This window comes from Maylandia zebra, linkage group LG10 (genome assembly GCF_041146795.1).
Source record: "Maylandia zebra isolate NMK-2024a linkage group LG10, Mzebra_GT3a, whole genome shotgun sequence".
Taxonomy (NCBI): domain Eukaryota; kingdom Metazoa; phylum Chordata; class Actinopteri; order Cichliformes; family Cichlidae; genus Maylandia; species Maylandia zebra.
Genome location: NC_135176.1, coordinates 34,156,371 through 34,176,971, shown reverse-complemented (window position 1 = coordinate 34,176,971; position 20,601 = coordinate 34,156,371). Strand labels below are relative to the sequence as shown.

Sequence of the window (20,601 nt, the reverse complement as noted above, 5' to 3'; positions counted from 1 at the left end):
CTCAGCATTCAATACCATCGTTCCCTCGAAGCTGGACAGGAAACTGCAGGATCTAGGACTGAGCAGCTCTCTCTGCAGCTGGATCCTTAGCTTCCTGTCTGACAGACGCCAGGTGGTCAGACTGGGCAGCATCACCTCATCCCCCATCACACTGAACACTGGTGCTCCACAGGGGTGTGTACTGAGCCCTCTCCTGTACTCACTCTACACCTACGACTGCACAGCCACTAACAGCTCCAACATCATTGTGAAGTTTGCGGACGACACTACAGTGGTGGGTCTTATCACCAACGGTGATGAGACGGCTTACAGGGAGGAGGTCAGCGCCCTGACCCACTGGTGTCAAGACAACCATCTCACCCTCAACGTCGCAAAGACAAAGGAGTTGATAGTGGACTTCCGGAGGTGCAGAGAAGTACACACCCCCATCACCATCAACGGCGCTGCTGTGGAGAGAGTGAGCAGCTTCCGGTTCCTTGGTGTACATCTGGCTGAGGATCTTACGTGGTCAGTACACACAAACAAAACAGTGAAGAAGGCGCAGCAGCGCCTCTTCTTTCTCAGGAGACTGAAAAGATTCGGCACGAGCCCCCGCATCCTCAGGACCTTCTATCACTGTGCCATTGAGAGCATCCTCACTGGATGCATCACCACCTGGTATGGCAACAGCACCGCCTACAACTGCAAAGCTCTCCAGAGAGTAGTGCGGTGCTCTGAACGGATAATTGGAGGTGAGCTTCCCTCCCTCCAAGACATCTACAGGAAGCGCTGCCTGAGGAAAGCGGGGAGGATCATCAAGGACTCCAGTCACCCCAGCCATAAACTGTTCAGACTGCTTCCATCAGGAAGGAGGTTCTGCAGCATCCGGTCCCGTACCAGCAGACTGAGAGACAGCTTCTTCCACCAGGCCATCAGACTGCTGAACACGTCATAGACACCTCAGCTTCACTACTGGAACTTTAACATTATGCACTACATACTGTACAGTAACGCCACTGTTTTGCACATGTCTCACTCTGTATATTTTTATATATTTTATTTATTGTTGACTCTATTTAATTTGTAAAATATGTGTACACACACACACACACACACACACACACGTAGAAAAACATTTAGTATACACATCCAGAAATTTTTTTTTTTTTTTTTGCATATACTATTATATATTGTACATATATTTATTAGTTTCAGATTTAGCCATTCGTATATTTTGCCTGTTTATGTTATTGTATTTTGCACAACTCTGTTGCTTGTGAAGCTCGCACACAAGAATTTCACTCGAATGTGCTGTACCAATGTACCTGCACATGTGATGTGACAATAAAAGTGATTTGATTTGATTTGAGTAAAGAAAATAAGAGAGAGAAAGTTATACTATACAAAAGTCAATGCATTTCAATATCGCTGCTGTTCTGATTCGTTTACACGTTGAAAGGAAGTGGGAAGAAGTACACACCGATTTAATCCCATAAGTTATCAGTTAATATTTAGTTGCGGTGCGTTGGTGGTTCTTTGTGTCCGGGGATGGGCGTCCGGGTACACACCGGCTCACTCCTTGGCGGCCGCTTATCGGGGCCTGGAGCCTGGGGCTCGCTCGGGCCACTTCGGAGGTGGGGTGCCCCCGGCCTCTCGGCCTGGGGCTCGGTCACTCAGGCACGGCTGGCTGCCGGCGGAGCTCACGGGCGCGTCACTGCAACCCCCCCTGGCTTCTGCTCCGCGACTGCTGAGTGAGCCCTCATCTGGGACTCTCCTCAGCTCTTTCTGGGACAGTGGCGCGGCTGCCCCTCTGTTGGTCTTCCTTGGTCTCTTGTGTTCTGGGGGCCTCTGGATGTCTGGAGTTTTGATCTCCTCCATACCTGCTTCATGCCCTGGAGGACGGGGCTGTGGCCCCCCCACACCCTCTAGCAGATCATTACATGAAGGAACCTTTTAAAAACAAGCGCGTCCATGCTCACAGGTGTACACACGGGTGATCACACCCACAAACTACACCCTTTTTGGCTCCTACCTCAAAGCACACTGTGTTCTGTTGATCTTATGTGCTGCACAATAATGTTTAACATTTAGTATTTACTGTCATATTCCCATATATCATTGTGATGCTGTTTATTCTATTACTCTTGTTCTCTTCTGCTTGTTTTCTTTTTTCTTTCTCAGCAGGTGATCCAGGTGATCGATAGATGTGTTTTTTTTTCTGCCCGTTCTGTTGGTTTTTGTCTTTTGCCCTTCTCCCCCGTCCCTCTTCTCAGCTGTTTCTCTTTCCCTCTAAAAGAAGAAGAAAAAAAAATATTTAGTTGCTTCCTCATTGATATAATCTGTAATAAAAATAGTGAACAACTATATACTATAATATCACATCATGACATTTTTAAAATAGAGATTCACTTAATTTCAATATTTTCCTTTTCTTTATAGTTTGAGAAGATCATATTTTTATAACTCTTTTTGAACTGTTCTATGTTTTGACGTTGCTTTCATTCCATATTCAGACTGTTCCACAGTTTCACTCCATGCACAGAAACACAAAAGCTTTTCCTTTTAGTACGAACCTTCCCTGTTGTGAAGTGACAAAAAGCCCTTAAATTATAGCTTCCTTCTTTCAAGAAGAAAAAACGTACTCTGAATATTACCTGCCAGTTCCTTATTTTTTTCTTTGATTAGAATTTGTGCTGTTTGGAATTTTACTAGATTGGCGATTTTCAATATTTCAGTGCAAAAATAGTGAGTTTGTACGATCCTGTAACCTGCACTGTGGATGATTCGAACTGCTTTTTTTTTTGAAGAGTACAAAGTGAGTGTAATGTGGTTTTATAGTTATTGCCCCAGACCTCTGCACAATAGCTTAAGTATGGTGAAACCAGTGAACAGTAGAGAACATGAAGGGATGTTTGTCTAATACCTGCTTTGCCTTGTTTAGTGTTGCAATGCTTCGTGATACGTTGGAATGAATATATCTTACGTGAGCTCTCCAGTTAAGTTTTTCATCTATTATTACCCCCAGAAATTTATTTTCACTGACTCTTTCAATATCAACACCATTTATTTGAATCTCAGCATTTGTATTTAAACTACTATTTCCAAATAACATAAGTTTAGATTTATTCAAATTTAATGATAATTTGTTTTTATCAAGCCAGAACTTCACTTTACTTATTTCATATCCTCCAATAAATTCTGCAGATCATCACCAGAGCAGAAGATGTTTGTATCATCAGCAAAGAGAACCACTTTTAATACTTTGGACACTTTACAGATGTTGTTAATGTACAAGTTGAAGAATTTTGGACCCAAAACTGACCCTTGGGGTACACCACAAGCAATGTGCATACATAAGGAGCAACCACCATATAATTTCACAAACTGCTTCCTGTCACCTAAATAACTCCGGGCCCAATCTAGAGCGACCCCTCTGACACCATAACGTTCCAGATTTCTTATTAATATATCAGGATCTATAGAGTCAAATGCCTTCGTCAAGTCTCTGAATAACCCAGCCACATGTTGCTTTTTGTCTGTAGTATTTGTGATGTATTCTATTGAATCTAATAGTGCCGATGATGTTGGTCTGCTCGATCTGAATCCGTACTGACTCTCGCATCCCCCGGGTGGTTTTCACACAGCTGAATAAACGTCAAACAGAAAACTGATTAAACAGAAGTGTGAGATGGTCGAGTTTACTCCAGTGTCCTGTTATATTTTAGACAGCAAGGAGCAGACGGCCGAGTTTATTAAACTCCACCGAGACAGCGGTGACGCAGATCTGAAGGCTGGACCGTCTTATTTCACAGCCTCGCACTTCCGGCCTTCTCAGTCTTTGGAGGACCCGGCCCACGTAGACCGCGAAGGCCGGGGTCCTCCGAAGGACGTTTTGGGACACAGCTAATAAGAATCAGAATACTTTATTGATCGCTGGGGGAAATTATTTTTTGTTACAGTGCTCCATTATAAGCAAACATTAACAAGACAGACACTCCAGTCCAGCAGGTGGCGGTAGTGCACTTGACGCTCTTTGCTACGCCCATAAAAAGATAAAGGAAGAAGAAGAAGAAGAAGAAGGCTCTCACGCATGCGCAGTGTGTCCTCAGAGTCGGGAGCAGAAAGAAGATGGCGGCGCCCGTAGATCTGGAACTGAAAAAGGTAGGAGCTCCTCACCTGTGTGTGTGACTAGCGCGGCTGTTTCACACGTGGTCGAGTGTTTTTTCCACAGTTTCCGATTTAAACTGCCTACGACCTCGTCTGTGTCCGCGGGACACCGAGACCGTCACGCTCGTGACTTTAACACAGCTGCGCTCAGGCCTTGTGTCGTCACCGTGAGGTAGTTAGAGCCCCTAATGTCATACTGACGCAGCGGAATCGTGTGCGAGTGGGTTGTGGGTCTCTGGTGAGACGCCGTGACGTAGGGCTAAAGGGGGCGGGTACTTCACAGTGGGCAGGCTCTGTTACCATGGGGACTAACCCAGGTGCGCTCCGCAGGCCTTCTCCGAGCTGCAGGTGAAGATGATTGACACGCAGCAGAAAGTCAAGATGGCCGATCTGCAGATCGATCAGCTGACGCGCGTTCAGAAGCACGCCAAACTGACGCACGCCGAGATCGCCACGCTGCCCGACAACACGCGACTCTATGAGGGTGTGGGGCGCATGTGAGTCACCTACCTTCAACCTTAACACACCTGAACGTCACGCAGGTGTCAGCCAATCACATTGGTTCAATCATGATGTGTTTCAGGTTCATCCTGCAGTCCAAGGAGGAGATAAACAACCTGCTGACAGACAAACAGAAGACGGCTGACGAGAAGATCAAAGAGTTGGAGGTGCGCATGCACACGCCTCTTCTCATTGGCTAACTACTGATTGACATCACGCGTGTGGGCGTGTTCTGCGTGGGGTTAGGGAAACCTAGTCTTGTCAGGAGAGACGGCATCCATCCCACTTTGGTTGGAGCAGCTCTCAAAATAGGACTATCCAGAGTTGGGACCTGTTTCACCTTAAACTTACTGAACACGGTTGTCAGAAGGGAGTTTTTCCTTCTCACTGTTGCCAGGTGCTTATAGAGGGGCCCTTGGCAACAATCTCAACTATCATGTGACCCCCCTCACACACACACACAGAGGGTCACATGATAGTTGGGGTTAGAGTCTTTACTTTAAAAATGAAACACGTTGATGTAACTGTTGTTGTGATTTACACAAAAAAAGGAATGAATTGTCCTGCAGTCTGATTTCAGGAGGTTGGAACAGCGTTGGTGTGCGACACACACACACACACACACACACACACACACACACACACACACACACACACACACACACACACACACACACACACACAGAGCTAAGCACTGACAGTATGTTTGTGCTTGTGATTTCCAGCAGAGGAAGGTGTACCTTGAACGCAGCGTGAAGGAAGCTGAGGACAACATAAGAGAGATGCTGCTGTCCAGGAGAGCCCACTGACCATCATCATCACACACACACTATAATTACACTGTAATACACACACACACACGCTGTTTCCCGTGTGAGTTTTCCACAATAAAAACTTGAAGACGCTCTGCCTGCTGGTGGGTTTTTTTAGTCTGTGATTTAAATCTTTACTTTGAATTTGATGATGATGAAGAGGAAGACAACCCTGTTCTCAGTGGGTGATCTGATGATTAAAACCAGCAGACGATCATGTGACTGTATGGAACTACGTTTGCCCAAAGGAGGCGGGGTCATAATGTGATCGGTCACTTTGAATCCTTTGAAACAGAAGGATTCAAAGAGCTGACCTGAGGTCTGTGCCCTGAGGTCGATCAGGACATGAAGCGATTATATTAAGCAATTATAACTTACCAGATATTTAAAGCTGCATGTCTAACACATGCTTAACACACATGTGTAACTGCACCATGAGTGGATGCAGCGCTAAGCACAGGCCCTGTATTTCTCTGGTTTTATGATGTTCTCAGTGTTCAGGTGATAAATCAGCACATAACTGAGCAGCGGCAGAAATAACAGCTGCAGGTAAACAGCAGCGACCTGATTCATTTGGTCAGAGATTCATCCGAACAGTGAAGATCCTCTGAACGTCGAAGGTCAAAGGTGTTACGAAATCAGTTTTACCCCGGTTCTTTTATTCGTCGAAAGTTGTCATTTCACAAAACCTTTATTCATCTTCATTTAAGCATGCACTTCTAGAAGGGAAGACGAGGCCGGTGTGCCCCTCTGCAAAAATCTTCACTGCTTTGTCTGTGAAACACAGTTTTGTAGTGGCGACCCCATCATAAAAACCCCCACGGTGTGCTGCAAACTCTGTGTCTATGTGCACGAGCACATGAATGCCTACATGTGCGCGTTCCCACGTGTCTATGTGAGTGCTTGTGAGTGACTGTGTGCGCATACCTGTGTGTATGTGTGTGCACATGAGTGAGTGTGCGTGTGCATGTGTGTGCGTGACAGTTAAAACACTGTGGGTGTAGGTGACTCCCTAGGTCATAAAACCCATCTCCCTTCCAGACCAGTTATCCAGTTACAAATGTTGAGACCCCCACCCAAACATCCTCTGGGGAATTTCCACTCAGCATTAACGCCTCTCTGTTTTACTTTCACAGTTCAAGTGGGGGAGGGGTCTCCTACAATCTACTCCTAAGTTCACGACACAGTGAGGCCTTTATTATATTAAGGGCAGTGTCTCTACAATAATTCTACATTCTATGTTAACACATTTCTAAACTCTAAAATCAGCTAAACACTCCTACAAAGGTCAGATAAGCTGCCGGTGTAAGATGAAGCTGAAAGAAACGCACATTTACCTGGACAGGTGAGTGACATCAGAGCCCCGACTGCATGAAACTTTCTGAGAGCCAGCCCACTTGTTCATGTACGTGTCACCTGTGTATCCTCGGACTGTGACGCCCACCCAGCCCACATCCTGGGCTTTCCACTTATGTCATGTGACCAGTTTACCACCTCCTTTCAATCAAAACCGCCGACACACCAACAAGAGGAGAGGTTAGCAAAATACTCTCCTTCTACTACTATTGTTACCATAGTAACTACATGTAGTGGTGTTTATTACATGGTTATTACCTGTGAAATTGTCTTTCTTTGAATGTGAGCTGCAGCGGACACCAGGACAGGTTCAGTGCTGCTGTTGGAGTACAAAGGTGAAGCAGAGGGTTTTGTACACCGCAGCAGAGGGAGGTTCAGACTGGATGAAGAGGAGGAGTAACGCCTGGTCTAGGAGAACACGACGAAGAGGAGGAAGACACAGGACTACCTGACGAGGAGATTGACTCGGGCGGGGCGGTGCTCGGTGGGCCAGCACGGACTGTGTGCATCATTTAGTTCCAGGATAACGTATCCAGCGTAGTATCACATTAGATTACTGTGTTGAGAGTATCCGGTACTTCAGTACTCGTGTGAGCCTGAAGTCCGAGAACACTGGAGTCCGATTAAGCACATGGATGATAAACTGAAGGTTTGGCAGCTGCTCCTCAGACCCCGCTGTCAACAACAAACACCACCTGCCAACACAAAGGTTTTCTTTGCCACGTCAGTACATGTGGTTGCCTCCACTGACCAGAATTATCAGCAGGACAACGATGGTAGGTTAGCAGGCAAAACCTCCTTGCCTACAAGTCTCTGCCCCCACTGCTGCTAATGGTCTGGGGCTGGATTGTCTGTGGAGTGACCAGAGACTGGTGCTGCAGTCGACTTGTGATTGGTTGGATCGGTTCCCACAGGAACTCACATAAGCTTTGATCTATATTTCACAGCCATCGATCTCAGAGTCTTCTAACAACTGGAACCACAGTGAAGGACCAAGTGTCACAGCCAATGAGGCGCCAGGAGAGGAGCATCAGTGATGGTGGAAGAACTACGTCTGTTCAGCTAAATATACAGGTTAATATCGTCCTGGTAGCAAACAGCAGAAAACAAGAATAATGAAGATTTTTGTTTTTTCATCTAATTAAAGGTTTTTAATGACACCCTAACACGGGTGGGGAACTCCAGGCCTCGAGGGCCGGTGTCCTGCAGGTTTTAGATGTGTCCTTGATCCAACACAGCTGATTTAAATGGATAAATGACCTCCTCAACATGTCTTGAAGTTCTCCAGAGGCCTGGTAATGTGATTCAGGTGTGTTGACCCAGGGTGAGATCTAAAACCTGCAGGACACCGACCCTCGAGGTCTGGAGTTCCCCACCTCTGCTCTAAAGCTGTAAAGTGGTCCAGTTTGATTTTCTAAATTCAGCTGTAATTTCAAACCAAAGTTGTCCTTTTGTTGTTGTCCACTATAGTCCTGTGTGTTTAAAAAATACATTATAAGTAGTTTTTAGGCTCAAAAAGAAATCACACACAAAAAAAAAGTGGAAGGTACTCTTCTTCTTTGGTTTCCAGGAGCTAATACCGCTGTTAGAGGCGGGGCTTGATGTCAGACAGGAAGTCACCTGCTGTCAGGATAATTAAGTCTAATCAGGTTATTGTGTCACAAACAGCTGATCCATCAGAGCGCTGACACTGAGGTCAGCGAGTGCTCTGTACCTGTCTTCATGACCTCAGTCTGTGGCCACGCCCCTCTGCAGGACATGTATAGGAATTTCTTTTATTTATGTATTAATCACATTACTTTATTGTATGATACCTTGGTGCCACTGGATTTTAGCATGTCTCACACTCATGCAGTTAGACAAATGGTGGGGGTGTAGTAAGGAAGTTGGTGGGAGCAGACGACTCCACAGGAAGAATCTTTTGTGTCTTCGAGGACTCTGGGAGGTAGCAAGGGAGTGTGACCCTTAAGGTGTGAAACAGCTGTGCACTGCATTTTGTTCCTGGAGAAGGTATTTAACTGAGGTCAAAGGAGCTTGCAAAGAAAAGCGTCTGGACTTCTTTAAGTTGCTTGAAGACGTTTCACCTCTCATCCGAGAAGCTTCTTCAGTTCTAGGGTCAAATGGTGGAGAGTCCCAGATATAAACCTAGTGGGAGTTTCCCCCCACAGAGGGACAAAAGGACCCCCTGATGATCCTCTAATCGCCTGAGCCAAGGTGGGAAACTGGGCATGGGTCCCAATCAGCCAGAGTTTCGGGTGAGCTCATTGTGAAACCTGGCCCCACCTTATCATGCGAATTCCTGAGGTCAGATGGCCCAGGATGTGAGTGGGCGTTAAGGCGTCTGGGAAGGGATCTCAAAACTGGATTATAGATGGCAGAGAGTTGGTGTCGTAAACCCCGCCTCTGTTCAAAGATGGTCGCTCACAGTGGACATAGATGGCTTCTTTCACTCCTCTCAAACCATCTGTCCTCTCTGTCCAAAAATGTGAACATTGGCATCCTCGAAAGAGTGACCTTTAGATGCAGATGGACTGCTGAGTCTTGTCCTGTGGAGGTGTGGATTATTGACCGCCTTACATATCACCGCCTTTACCCAGGGGATGCCATACCCTGCATTTACGGACTTCCTAAAATCCACAAGGAAGCTGTCCCACTCAGACCCATAGTCAGTAGCATAAACTCAGCCACTTACAACATTGCTAAACACCTTGCTACCATCCTTGCACCTCTCGTGGGGAACACCCCACACCACATCAAGAACTCCACTGACTTCACCGACAAGGTCCAGAAACTTACCCTGGATCCAGATGAAACCATGGTGTCCTTTGATGTAGTCTCTCTCTTCACCTGCATACCCACCACGGAGGCCGTGGAGACTGTCAGAAAACGACTACAAGAAGACAGCTCGTTGGAAGACAGGACCAACTTCACACCCGATCAGATCTGCACACTGTTAGACCTCTGCCTCACCACTACATATTCAAATACAACGAAGGCTTTTACAGACAAAAACATGGCTGTGCCATGGGCTCCCCCGTGTCACCTATTGTAGCCAACCTTTACATGGAGGAAGTGGAAAGGAAGGCTCTTGGCCCTTTCAAAGGAAGAGTACCCAGCCACTGGTACAGATATGTGGACGACACCTGGGTCAAAATCAAGACACAAGAAGTGGAATCCTTCACTGCGCACATTAACGCTGTGGATAAAAACATCAAGTTCACCAGGGAAGACACAAAGGACGACTGTTTGCCTTTCCTGGACTGCGCCGTGCACATTGAAGAGAACGGCAAACTCAACATCGAAGTTTACCGGAAGCCCACACACACGGACCAGTACCTCCTCTTTGACTCCCATCACCCTCTGGAACACAAACTTGGAGTAATTAGGACCCTACACCACCGGGCAGAACATGTTCCCTCTAAGCCTGAAGGAAAAAAGAAGGAACACACACATGTAAAGGAAGCACTCAAAACGTGCGGCTATCCTAAATGGGCGTTCTTAAAGTCAGCAAAGAGGCACAGAAAAGAAGATCAGACACCAGCGAGGGAGGATAAGAAGGACAGACGCAACAACATTGTCATCCCCTATGTAGCCGGTGTATCAGAGAAACTTAGGAGAGTTTTCTCCAAGCATGACATCCCGGTGCATTTCAGACCCAGCAACACGCTCAGACACAAACTGGTTCACCCGAAAGACAAAACGCCAAAACACAAACTTAACAATGTGGTGTTTGCTGTACAGTGCAGCGAGGAATGCTCAGACCTCTACATCGGAGAGACCAAACAGCCACTTCACAAGCGCATGGCACAACACAGAAGAGCCACCTCCACAGGACAAGACTCAGCAGTCCATCTGCATCTAAAGGTCAAAGGTCACTCTTTCGAGCATTTTTGGACAGAGAGGACAGATGGTTTGAAAGAGGAGTGAAAGAAGCATCTATGTCCACTGTGAGCGACCATCTTTGAACAGAGGCGGGGTTTACGACACCAACTCTCTGCCATCTATAATCCAGTTTTGAGATCCCTCCCCAGACGCCTTAACGCCCACTCACATCCTGGGCCATCTGACCTCAGGAATTCGCATGATAAGGTGGGGCCAGGTTTCACAATGAACACACCCGAAACTCTGGCTGATTGTGACCCATGCCCAGTTTCCCACCTTGGCTCAGGCGATTAGAGGATCATCAGGGGGTCCTTTTGTCCCTCTGTGGGGGGAAACTCCCACTAGGTTTATATCTGGACTCTCCACCATTTGACCTTAGAACTGAAGAAGCCTCTCGGATGAGAGGTGAAATGTCTTCAAGCAACTTAAAGAAGTCCAGACGCTTTTCTTTGCAAGCTCCTTTGACTACGATGACCTGGATGACTGAGAACCTTCACAGACGCATTTAACTGAGAGCCATGCTAGGCTCAGAGAGACTCTGCTGACCTGCCCTGCGGTCATGCAGGGACTTCATCAAGCTTGTTTTTTTCTGTTCTTTGTGTTTGATTAAAGAATGTTAGCTACTGCTCACCGCTCGTCTGCAGGCTTTATTTAAACGGAAAACTTCCACAACAGACAACAGCCTGTCTGCTTACTTTATTAATAAAGACTCACAGCTGGAACTGCTTCAGCACAGAGGAGGGCCTAATCCAGCTCAACACTGTCAGAGGTAACTGCGGTGACGCATAGAAGCTCCAAGTTAAGAGTTTCATCAGAGCAGCTTAAATCAGACAGAAAATGAATGGAGTCTGGTTGGAACAGATTACCTTTCAGAGGTTTTTTATTCCTCTCCATTAAGAGTCAATCACCAATCAATAACCAGTCCGTACTGGCTTCTTCATGATCAGTAACTAAACTGATCAGCAGACAGGTGAACCGCTGCTCTGTGGTGTGATGTCACAGCTGTGAGCAACGACATCACTGTGACATCATCACCTGTTGTTGTTGTTGGGGTTCTGGATGAAGTTGATGGAGTAGGCGCCGCTGGCGGCGTCCTGGTTCACCTGGAAGTTGTTGGTGGAGAGTCCGAACGGCCGCAGGACCATGTTACCTAGGTCCTTCAGCTTACCTGTGGGTCAGAGGTCACAGAGATCACAGCTCCATTGTATGTCTAATGTATGGCTTTTATTGTGAAAGGACTCCAGGCCCTGAGCTATCAGGCTGCAGGCTTTTATTGTTTAAGTCGCATCTCTGTAATGTGAACAATCAGAGCCAACAGCTGATCAGAGTTCATGTCTGATCTGTGTGTGCCTTTAAAATCATGTGGATTGATCATGTGATTTCATTTCAGTCTTGTCACCGATTGGCTCCTCTCACCTGTCACAGGTGATGTTATGGCTGAAAAACACTGTCTCCACCTGAACAGGTACCAAGCTGCATGTCGCACCGACAGGTACGTACCAGACAATCATGGATGATTGATTAATGGTGTGTTCAGGTGCAATACGTACTAAGCATCTCCTCCTTCAGCTTCTCGTTCCTCTCCTGGATCTGTAGAGGCAGCCTCTGATAGAGACACACAGGTGGACACAGGGTGGGAGACACAGGTGGAGGGAGAGAGAGAGAGAGGTCAGCTGTGTAAGTCTGTTTTTCATCCCTTTCACGCCTCCTTAGCGCTGACCCCTGACCTCAGAGGGGGCTGAACCTGAATAAGCACAGGAGGCCCTGGTAAACCCTACTGGTCGCTCTGCACGCCACTGTGACACCATCAGACTGGCACAGGAAGCTGCTGTAGTCGCCACGTTAGACGGAGGAGAAGAAGAAGTCAGAACTAGAAGCAAAGTTTGAAGATCTGAGACACTGTCGAGTGTTTGTTTCAACGATTTTTCCACAGACTGCTGCAGCAGCTCTGACCGTGTAGGAAACGAGGAGGCGTTTCTCTTTTACTGGCTGAGGTGTTTTTGCAGGAGGTGGCGCAGAGCCATTGCAGGGGGGGTCGTGGTATGAATGAAAACAAAACAAACAAACAAAACAATGTTTGGACGCAGCGAGCATAATGAACATTGTTTTGATGGGGCTCCCACACAAACACAAAGCAGAGGATGAAGCATCACCAGATATGCTTCCAAACCAGCTTCCTTCCAGGCCAAAGACTAGAACGTGTGATGAAGCATATCTCGCTTTAATACAGATTTTACTTGCTGTCAAATCTTGTTTATTTTGGGTTGTTTTGTTTTGACCCGTTGTTTTCTGTCTGTCACTGACAGTAAACTGCAATGAAGTTTGAAAACAAAATATGTGCGTGTGATAGGAGGATGTGTTTGTGCGGGGGGCCTAGCAAAAAAAGTTTGGGAACCACTGTTTTACTGAGTGAGGAAGCTCTGAGAGTTGTGACTGTCTTTAACAGGGACGGATCAGAGGTCATGCACGGTGATGTAAACATGCCAGACTCAAGTAAAAGTGACCAGGTGCGCCTGCAGCCCCAGCGGATACACTCATCAAATAAACTGTGTTTGAGACGTGTAGCAGCTGCTTCAGTTTAACCAAAAGGCATTTCCAGTGGAAACTGGCCGACGTATCCCCACCATAACCATGTATAATATCCACAAAACTTAAAAAGCAAAGTCGAACTAAAACGTACTAAAAATGTCCTCTGTACCTCAAGATGGCGCTGGTGTACGTGGCTGCTCGTCTGTCGCTGTCAGTTTTGTTTGGTTTTATATTGCTCCTGTCGTGTGTTACTCAAGAAATCGGGTCATTACTGGTGTACGATCGCCAATCGCTTCTGAACCTCCGAAGTTCTGGACAAAATACAGCTCCATTTTCTAACGGAGGTCAGAATTCATGGTGTCCGCTGCTGTCACATATCCCAACTTGCCTATGCCGTGCTGTCATGCTACCTCCCCGGCGAAGCGTCGGGGTAGGCGCAGTGGTCGGCTGGTCAAACTCAAGATCTCTTTGGTGCACCATCTCACTACCGTCAAAGATTATTTCCTGGAGTTTTTGTGCACCGACGTTTCCTGGACCCCGTGGGTTCCTGCCTCATCCCTGTGGTCTGCCAGGATGATGCGCCGCTCCTCCGTGACCCCTGTCCCCCTCGGCTCAACGTGCGCCGGGCGAACCTCGACAATCTGAGGCCGCTGTGTCGGACTCCCTGTGCCGCTGGGGCTTTTACCTCATCCCCGGCGCCTGTCAGGATTGGGCTGGTAAACGCCAGATCACTCGTGAACAAATCTTTTATTCTGAATGAGTCCGTCATCTCCTGGAAATTGGACTTCATGTGTGTCACGGAGACTTGGCTTAACACTGGTGAGTCCAGTATTTTATCCGAACTTTTACCAGCGGGTTGTTCCTATTTTAACACACCAAGGACATCAGGGAGAGGAGGAGGTACGGCGGTTGTTTTTAAAAAGGATTTTAAATGTAAACAGTGTGTTTTACAGCCCTCGTCTTCCAGTTCTGAGCTCACGTGTTTTGAAGTTCTAACTCTGTGCTCTTTGCTGTTATTTATCGTCCCCCTAAATACAATAAGAATTTCATTAATGACTTTTCAGAATTTCTAGCTGGGATTCTGCCCAACTATGATCATGTTCTTATTGTGGGAGATTTTAATATCCATGTCTGCTGCCCTGACAAACCTCTGGTGAAGGAGTTTTTAAGCCTCATTGACTCTTTTAATCTGGTCCAGTCCGTACCTGGTCCCACACATGAACATGGACACACACTAGACCTGGTCTTGTCACACAGTCTACCTGTGTCTAATGTGGAAGTGACTGACACTGCCTTCTCTGACCATATGGCTGTATCATTTGATGATGTGTTTTCACACACTACAGTTCAAACCAGCGCTCCTGTTCGCCGCTGTCAGATTATTAACCCTTCCACTGCTGCCCAGTTCTCCTCTGCTTTTAACCAGTTGTCTATCCCCGCCAATCATACTCCCTTGGACACAGAGAACCTCAGCTCCTGGTTTCAATCTTCTTGCCTAACCATTCTGGACTCTGTGGCACCATTAAAAACCAGGAAGCCCAAGGCTAAAACCGATCCTTGGTTTAATGACGCCACTCGGGCTGTGAGGAGGGAGTGTCGTAGAGCTGAACGCAGATGGAAGAGGGACAAACTGCAGGTGTCTCTGCAAATCCTAAAGGACTGCTGGCGCCTCTATCAGGATACGGTCAAAGAGGCTAAAAGAAAATACTTCTCTAAGATCATTTCCTCCAACAGTCACAATCCACGTGTTATTTAACTCTACTGACTCAGTCTTAAATGCTCCACAAAGTGGCTGCTTAGAGGCCTCTCATAAACTAATGATTTTATGTGTTTTTCATTGAGAAGGTTGCAACCACGCGGGCACTCATGAGTCCGACCCCTCTGTCTCGATCCCTTGCTCTGCTGTTTTTAACCAGTTTGAGCCTGTGACTCTTTCTTATTTAGAGGATGTGGTCGGCCACCTGAGGCCCTCTGGTTCCCCAAATGATCCTGTCCCACCACAATTTTTTAAGGAGATTTTTCCTAGCATAGGCCAGGCTGTTCTTAGTGTTATAAACAGCAGTTTAATATCTGGTGTAGCCCCTGCTCATTTTAAGCATGCAGTAGTACAACCCTTGCTTAAGAAACCTGCCCTGGACCACACTGTGTTGGCTAACTACAGGCCTCTCTCCAAGTTGTCTTTTATGTCTAAAATCTTAGAGAAAATTGTTTTTTTTAAAGGAGAATGGTGTCCTAGAGGTCTTCCAATCAGGTTTTAAAAACTTTCATAGCACGGAGTCAGCACTCTTAAAGGATTTTAATGATATCTTCCTTACCTGTGACTCTGGTAATCGTGATGTTCTTGTCCTCCTTGACCTAACAGCTGCCTTTGACACTGTAGACCACCGCATTTTACTGACTCGCTTGCACCATCTTGCAGACATTCGTGGTACTGCTTTGAAATGGTTTAGGTCTTATCTTTCTGACAGAACTATTAGTGTTAACTTTTCTCAATTTTAGGGCCTCTACTTTTTTCATTATATTTACAGCCCCTGGGAACCATCCTCAGAAGGCATGGAATATCCTTCCACTGCTATTAAGCCACTTCTAGCATCTCTAGAAGACATTAAATCTTGGATGTCCCTAAACTTTCTAAGATGTAATTCAAGCAAAACTGAGGTGATTCTGTTTGGTCCTAGTGGACCTTGTGAACCCTCCGCTATTGATTTGGGACCCCTGGCAGAGTATTTTAAATCTGTTGTTACTAACCTGGGTTTTAAGATGGACAGTGATTTTAAATTAGACAGTCAAATTAGGGCTATTGTCAAGTCCAGTTTTTATCATTTAAGGCGTTTGGCAAAGAGAAGACCTATTTTATCCAGGCTGCATTTTGAAACAGTAATCCATGCTTTTATTCCATCTCGTTTGGCTTACTGTAATGTGCTGTATTTTGGAGTTAGTCAGCGTCTTCTCTCTCGTCTGCAGCTGGTCCAAAATTCTGCTGCACGACTTTTAACCAGAACTCGTAAAAGAGAGCAAATAACTTCCATCCTGGCTTCACTCCATTGGCTGCCTGTATATCTTAGAGTTCATTTTAAAATTCTCATGTTTGTTTTTAAATGCTTAAACCAGGGCTGCCCAATCCCAGTCCTCGAGAGCTACTATCCTGCAGCTTTTAGATGCATCCCTACTCCAACACAGCTGAATCAAATGGTTTGATTACCTCTTCAGCATGCCATCATGTTTGGCAAAGGCCTGATAACAAGCCATTCATTTGATTCGGGTGTGTGGGAACAAGGATGCATCTAAAAGCTGCAGGACGGTAGCTCTCGAGGACCGGGATTGGGCACCCCTGGCTTAAACGGTCTTTCCCCAACTTACCTCTCTGAGCTTCTTCGTCCTTACCTACCCCCCAGGTCTGCTCCTGGAGGTACCCAGGTCCAAGAGGAAGCTCAGAGGGGGCGGGGCCTTCTCTGCCCCAGCACATTAGAGAGGCCCCCTCACTGTCCACTTTTAATGTAAAACCCGTTTTTACTTCTTGGCTTATGACACAGTCAGACCCTGATTTTATTGATTTAATTCTTATGTGATGATTTTATTGTTTTAAACGTTTTTATATTGTCATCCGATATATATCGTTATATCGAACAGCCCTACGGACTCGCGTACTTGAGAATTGAGAAAGGGCCATTGTACCGGTATTACCGTGAACTGTATAAAATAGCCCAGTCCTAGCAGGGAGGCAGTTTATGTAAGGTGTGGTTACAGGGGGCGGGAGCCTGCAGTACAGGGAAGGCGATGTGACGCCATACATACGTACACATTTCTTTCTAAACACGACTGAATCCACAGAGGAACATCCTCACAAAAACAAGCTGAGTTAGAGAATGACTGATGGTGTCAAACAGATGGTGCAGGTGATTCCAGCTGTTCTCCCTCACAGCAGGTGTTTGATTTCACTTCCTGACAGCGCCCACATCGTCTGAGGCCTGCCCAGAGTCTGTGTGTTCTCCAAGCATCAAACCGGGGACCCTTCACATGTAAGAGTTAAGCTGTTAATCACCACAGGAAGTCTATAAGATCTGCACCAACACGAGCGCTCTTCTTCTACAGAGAAGTAACCTTAGCAGGGCTCTGAGAACACTCTGACCTGGCGCCGTCATGAACACACTACAGCAGTTACCATGGTGACCTGCCTACACGACAGACAAACTGCATCAGCCCACAGACATCCTTAGTTTGAGAACTTTCAGTGAATTTACATTCATCATGATTTCACCTACAGAGTACTCCATCAGCCGGTCATCTCTTTAACGGGTTCACTTCCTGTTTCTAAAACTCCGCTAACTGGCATCACAATTTAAAGACTGATAAATTATACAAATGAAATGGAGATTTCATGTAAACTCCAGCTTCTTTGGCTTTTAGCCCACATTTTAGGTTTTAACATTGAACAGAGCTTGCCTGGTTCTGCTTTGTCCCACAGTCAGTGAACTCACCATGGCCGCCTGCCTGGCAGCAACATTATTTGGGTCTCGTTCCAGAACCTTCTGGTAGTCCTCCAGAGCCTCGTCCAGCTTTTCTGTCTGCTCGTAAAGCTCCGCCCTCCTCAGCAGCGCCCGCAGGTAGTCAGGATCCAGCGCTATTGCTATGGGAACCACAAAGCCAATCAGTCAGTACAATGAATAATTATTACACAGCCGCTGCTACCCAGGAGGGGTGTGATGTCATCGCTCACCTCTGCTGCAGTCTGAGATCGCCTGATCCTTCAGATCCTGACAGAGACACACACTGTAAGCACGCCGCTAACCTGTTAGCACGCAGCTAATGGCATTACTGATAACTGATCATTGCTAACATGCAGTGTTTTGCACGTTTCAAACTTTTGCTCTCATTGGTCGATCAGGAGGAAACGCCCACCTGCTGCAGCACGAACCTGGTGACTCAAGCAAACTGCAGTCGCAACATTAAATGTCCAGCGGCCTAATTTGGGGCTGTGTGATGCCCACGCACAGGGCATCACACAGGAAGTGACACAGGAAGTAGAAAACGTTAGGGGGGTACCCAAGTTTCAGAGGGAAACGAGCGATGTTTACAGCGTGTGGACGCTTCCTCCTGATTGGATGAGGTGTATCTGTGTGCAGAGCCACAAAAGGACTAACCAACACAAAGCTGTGTTAGAGGTGAAGCAGGTACTCATAGAACCAGACTTCTGTCACACCGACGGCTCTACATCCTTCATGTTAGCAACGATACTGGCATAGAGCTAGCGTGTTTATAGCATGTTACCAGGTGCAGCCTTGCGGCGGCTCTGTTGGAGAACAGCACAGCTCGCTCTCTGCTGAAACAGACGGGGCACACAGACAGCGCATCCGTGTAGTTTCGCCCCGCCTCCGCCCAGTCTGTGGGAACAACAAGCAAATGTTACACACAGAGCCCAGAGCAGGTCACCACGGTAACAGATCAACATGTATGACATCACCATTTCTGAAGACGGCTCAGTTTCCTGATGAGCAACAGTAATAAATAATATTGATTGCTCCAGCAGGTCAGACTGAAAGTGATCATGTGATCAAGTCTCTGTCATTCAGCTGCAAACACAGAGCACACACCTGAACACGTGTTCATCCAATCACATTCATTCACCCTAATCTGATTTCACGTCTCCTTCATCAGGCCGTGGGAGAGGAATCTTTCACGTTTCCATGGATACAGGTTAAAGTCTCACAGTGCAGGGGGGCAGTGCTGAGCATGCTCAGACACAAAATCATTCACGGCAATCAAAATTTATTTTCCCGCCACAGATCACCAGATTCTGCTGGTCTGAGTCAGAGGTCGTTCAGGGTCAGAGGTCACACAGACTCTCACCTGTGGTTTAGGCGGCTCTCAGGGTTCGTGTTTGTGTGAGATGAGTCACATGATCCATACTGCCCTTTTTAAATGGGTCAGAAGCAGCCAGCCCCGCCCCTTTCATTTGACCGTGTACGGGAAACCCTGATAGTGTGACCTCTGACCCCTTGCAGTATGCAGGAGCTCCACAGTGCTGATCTCACAGACTCACCTCCCCTCTTAAAGTGGGCGTTTCCCGCCTCCTTCAGACTGATGCTCTGCTGCCGTCGACTCTGAAAAAGAAGAACTCTGATTTACCACCGTGTGCCAACACCTAAATGTCTCTCAATGCAGGTACTGGTCAGCAGGTATTACCTCCTTCTCCTCCTCGGTCAGCTCCTTTTCCACCTCCCTCAGGTAATCATCATCAAACTCTACGGCTGGGCTCACCTCCTCCTTCAGCTCCGTGTCAGAGTCATGCAGGGAGTCTCCATCTTGTTGCTCCTTCACCCCGTCTACCCCCTCCTCCCCCTGCTCCACATCCTCTGTCTCCAGTGGAGCTTTCACCTCCTTCTCGTCCTCCTCTTCCTTCAGTCTGTCTCCCCGCTCCTCTCCCCGGTGTCCTTCTGCTGCCTCCCTCTCTGTGTCTCCTCGTTCAGTCTGTGTGTGTTTAAAATGAACGTCCTGCTGGCTCTCCTCTCCTCCTGCAGTGGGGTCAGGAGGCTCCAGCGTGTCCGGACAGTCATAGAAGTCCTCCTCGTGCTCCTCCTCCTCGGCCCTGCTGTGTCTCTGTATGTCTCCTCCGCTCATTCTGAAACTCTGAGCTAAAATAAAAATTTAACAAACTGATTAGAGGCCTGACCTTTGACGTCACACAGAGCCAGTGTTAGCCAGCTAGCTGCACTGAGCTAACAGCTTCAGTTCCTGCTGAGCCTCACTCTTCTTCTGTGGCGATCAGCTGATCAGCCATTGAAGGATCGGCGCGATTCGCGTCTGCGTCACTTCCTGTTGATCAGCCGGTATCGATCACTGGTCAGGTTTCTGTTTGTTTACTAAGGAGCTACATGCTAACAGCTAAGCTAACGGTCAGCTGGGACTCTACACGCACGTGTCAGTCGTAACTATGTCACGGCTCTGCCTGACGTCATCGAGGTGACAGTCCGTTGCATATCGATAACCACAGAAACGTTAAAATCAGCTGCTTTTCGGTCTCACCTGTAAACACCGGTGAATCTGCGCGACCACGCTCACTGAGGTCATTTCCTATACGAGGAACGCTTCCGTTTCCTATTTAAAGTGTCCTGTAGGTACCGCCCCCTGCCGGAGGAGTAGTTTGGTCTTTTTTATTTTGATATGAACTTTATTTGACTATCCAGAGTTGGGACCAGGAAGCAGAGTTGCAGTCTTACACGCCTCTCTGCAGCTTCTCTCCTCCTGCTACCCCCCAAAAACCCATCTCCATAGAGACTGTGTCAGCTCCCAAACAGACAAAAACAAACTAAAAACCAGCAAAAAACAACTTAAACATAAAAATTCACAAAGAAAGAACAATACAGTATCCACATCT

The 20,601-nt window shown here is 47.0% G+C and overlaps 2 protein-coding genes across 4 annotated transcripts; one reads left to right on the top strand and one right to left on the bottom strand.

Annotated features, from left to right (window-relative positions):
• Positions 1-4,052: 4,052 nt before the first annotated feature.
• pfdn1 (prefoldin subunit 1) lies at positions 4,053-5,551 on the top strand. The gene is made up of 4 exons (XM_004556942.3): positions 4,053-4,140; positions 4,477-4,643; positions 4,730-4,814; positions 5,373-5,551. Exons 1-4 carry the CDS (start codon positions 4,108-4,110, stop codon positions 5,454-5,456), a joined length of 369 nt encoding a protein of 122 aa, XP_004556999.1. The 5' UTR covers positions 4,053-4,107; the 3' UTR covers positions 5,457-5,551.
• Positions 5,552-11,321: 5,770 nt separating this feature from the next.
• ttc1 (tetratricopeptide repeat domain 1) lies at positions 11,322-20,337 on the bottom strand. 3 transcript variants are annotated; one of them, XR_013100659.1, is made up of 9 exons: positions 20,250-20,337; positions 19,410-19,858; positions 19,267-19,327; positions 18,495-18,607; positions 17,944-17,980; positions 17,705-17,853; positions 12,248-12,302; positions 11,564-11,865; positions 11,322-11,470 (listed from the first exon to the last, which is right to left on the bottom strand). XR_013100659.1 is itself a non-coding variant. In XM_076889509.1 (8 exons), exons 2-8 carry the CDS (start codon positions 19,842-19,844, stop codon positions 11,729-11,731), a joined length of 987 nt encoding a protein of 328 aa, XP_076745624.1. In that variant the 5' UTR covers positions 19,845-19,858; positions 20,250-20,337; the 3' UTR covers positions 11,560-11,728. The 3 variants fall into 3 exon arrangements, 2 of the variants coding, with proteins under 2 accessions (XP_076745624.1, XP_076745625.1); XM_076889509.1 differs by lacking the exon at positions 11,322-11,470 and having other exon boundaries at positions 11,560-11,865; XM_076889510.1 differs by lacking the exons at positions 11,322-11,470; positions 20,250-20,337 and having other exon boundaries at positions 11,560-11,865; positions 19,410-20,243.
• Between the last annotated feature and the right edge of the window lie 264 nt (positions 20,338-20,601).

Bases quoted from the DNA above. Each gene is read 5' to 3' on its own strand.
- ttc1 (XM_076889509.1), bottom strand. From the start codon at position 19,844: ATGAGCGGAGGAGACATACAGAGACACAGCAGGGCCGAGGAGGAGGAG. The intron at 17,981-18,494 runs GTAACATGCTAT...TGTCTCTGTCAG, and splicing joins CCGCCGCAAGGCTGCACCTG to GATCTGAAGGATCAGGCGAT. The intron at 17,854-17,943 runs GTGAGCGATGAC...TGGTTCCCATAG, and splicing joins GATCTCAGACTGCAGCAGAG to CAATAGCGCTGGATCCTGAC.
- pfdn1 (XM_004556942.3), top strand. From the start codon at position 4,108: ATGGCGGCGCCCGTAGATCTGGAACTGAAAAAG. The intron at 4,141-4,476 runs GTAGGAGCTCCT...TGCGCTCCGCAG, and splicing joins TAGATCTGGAACTGAAAAAG to GCCTTCTCCGAGCTGCAGGT. The intron at 4,644-4,729 runs GTGAGTCACCTA...GATGTGTTTCAG, and splicing joins TATGAGGGTGTGGGGCGCAT to GTTCATCCTGCAGTCCAAGG.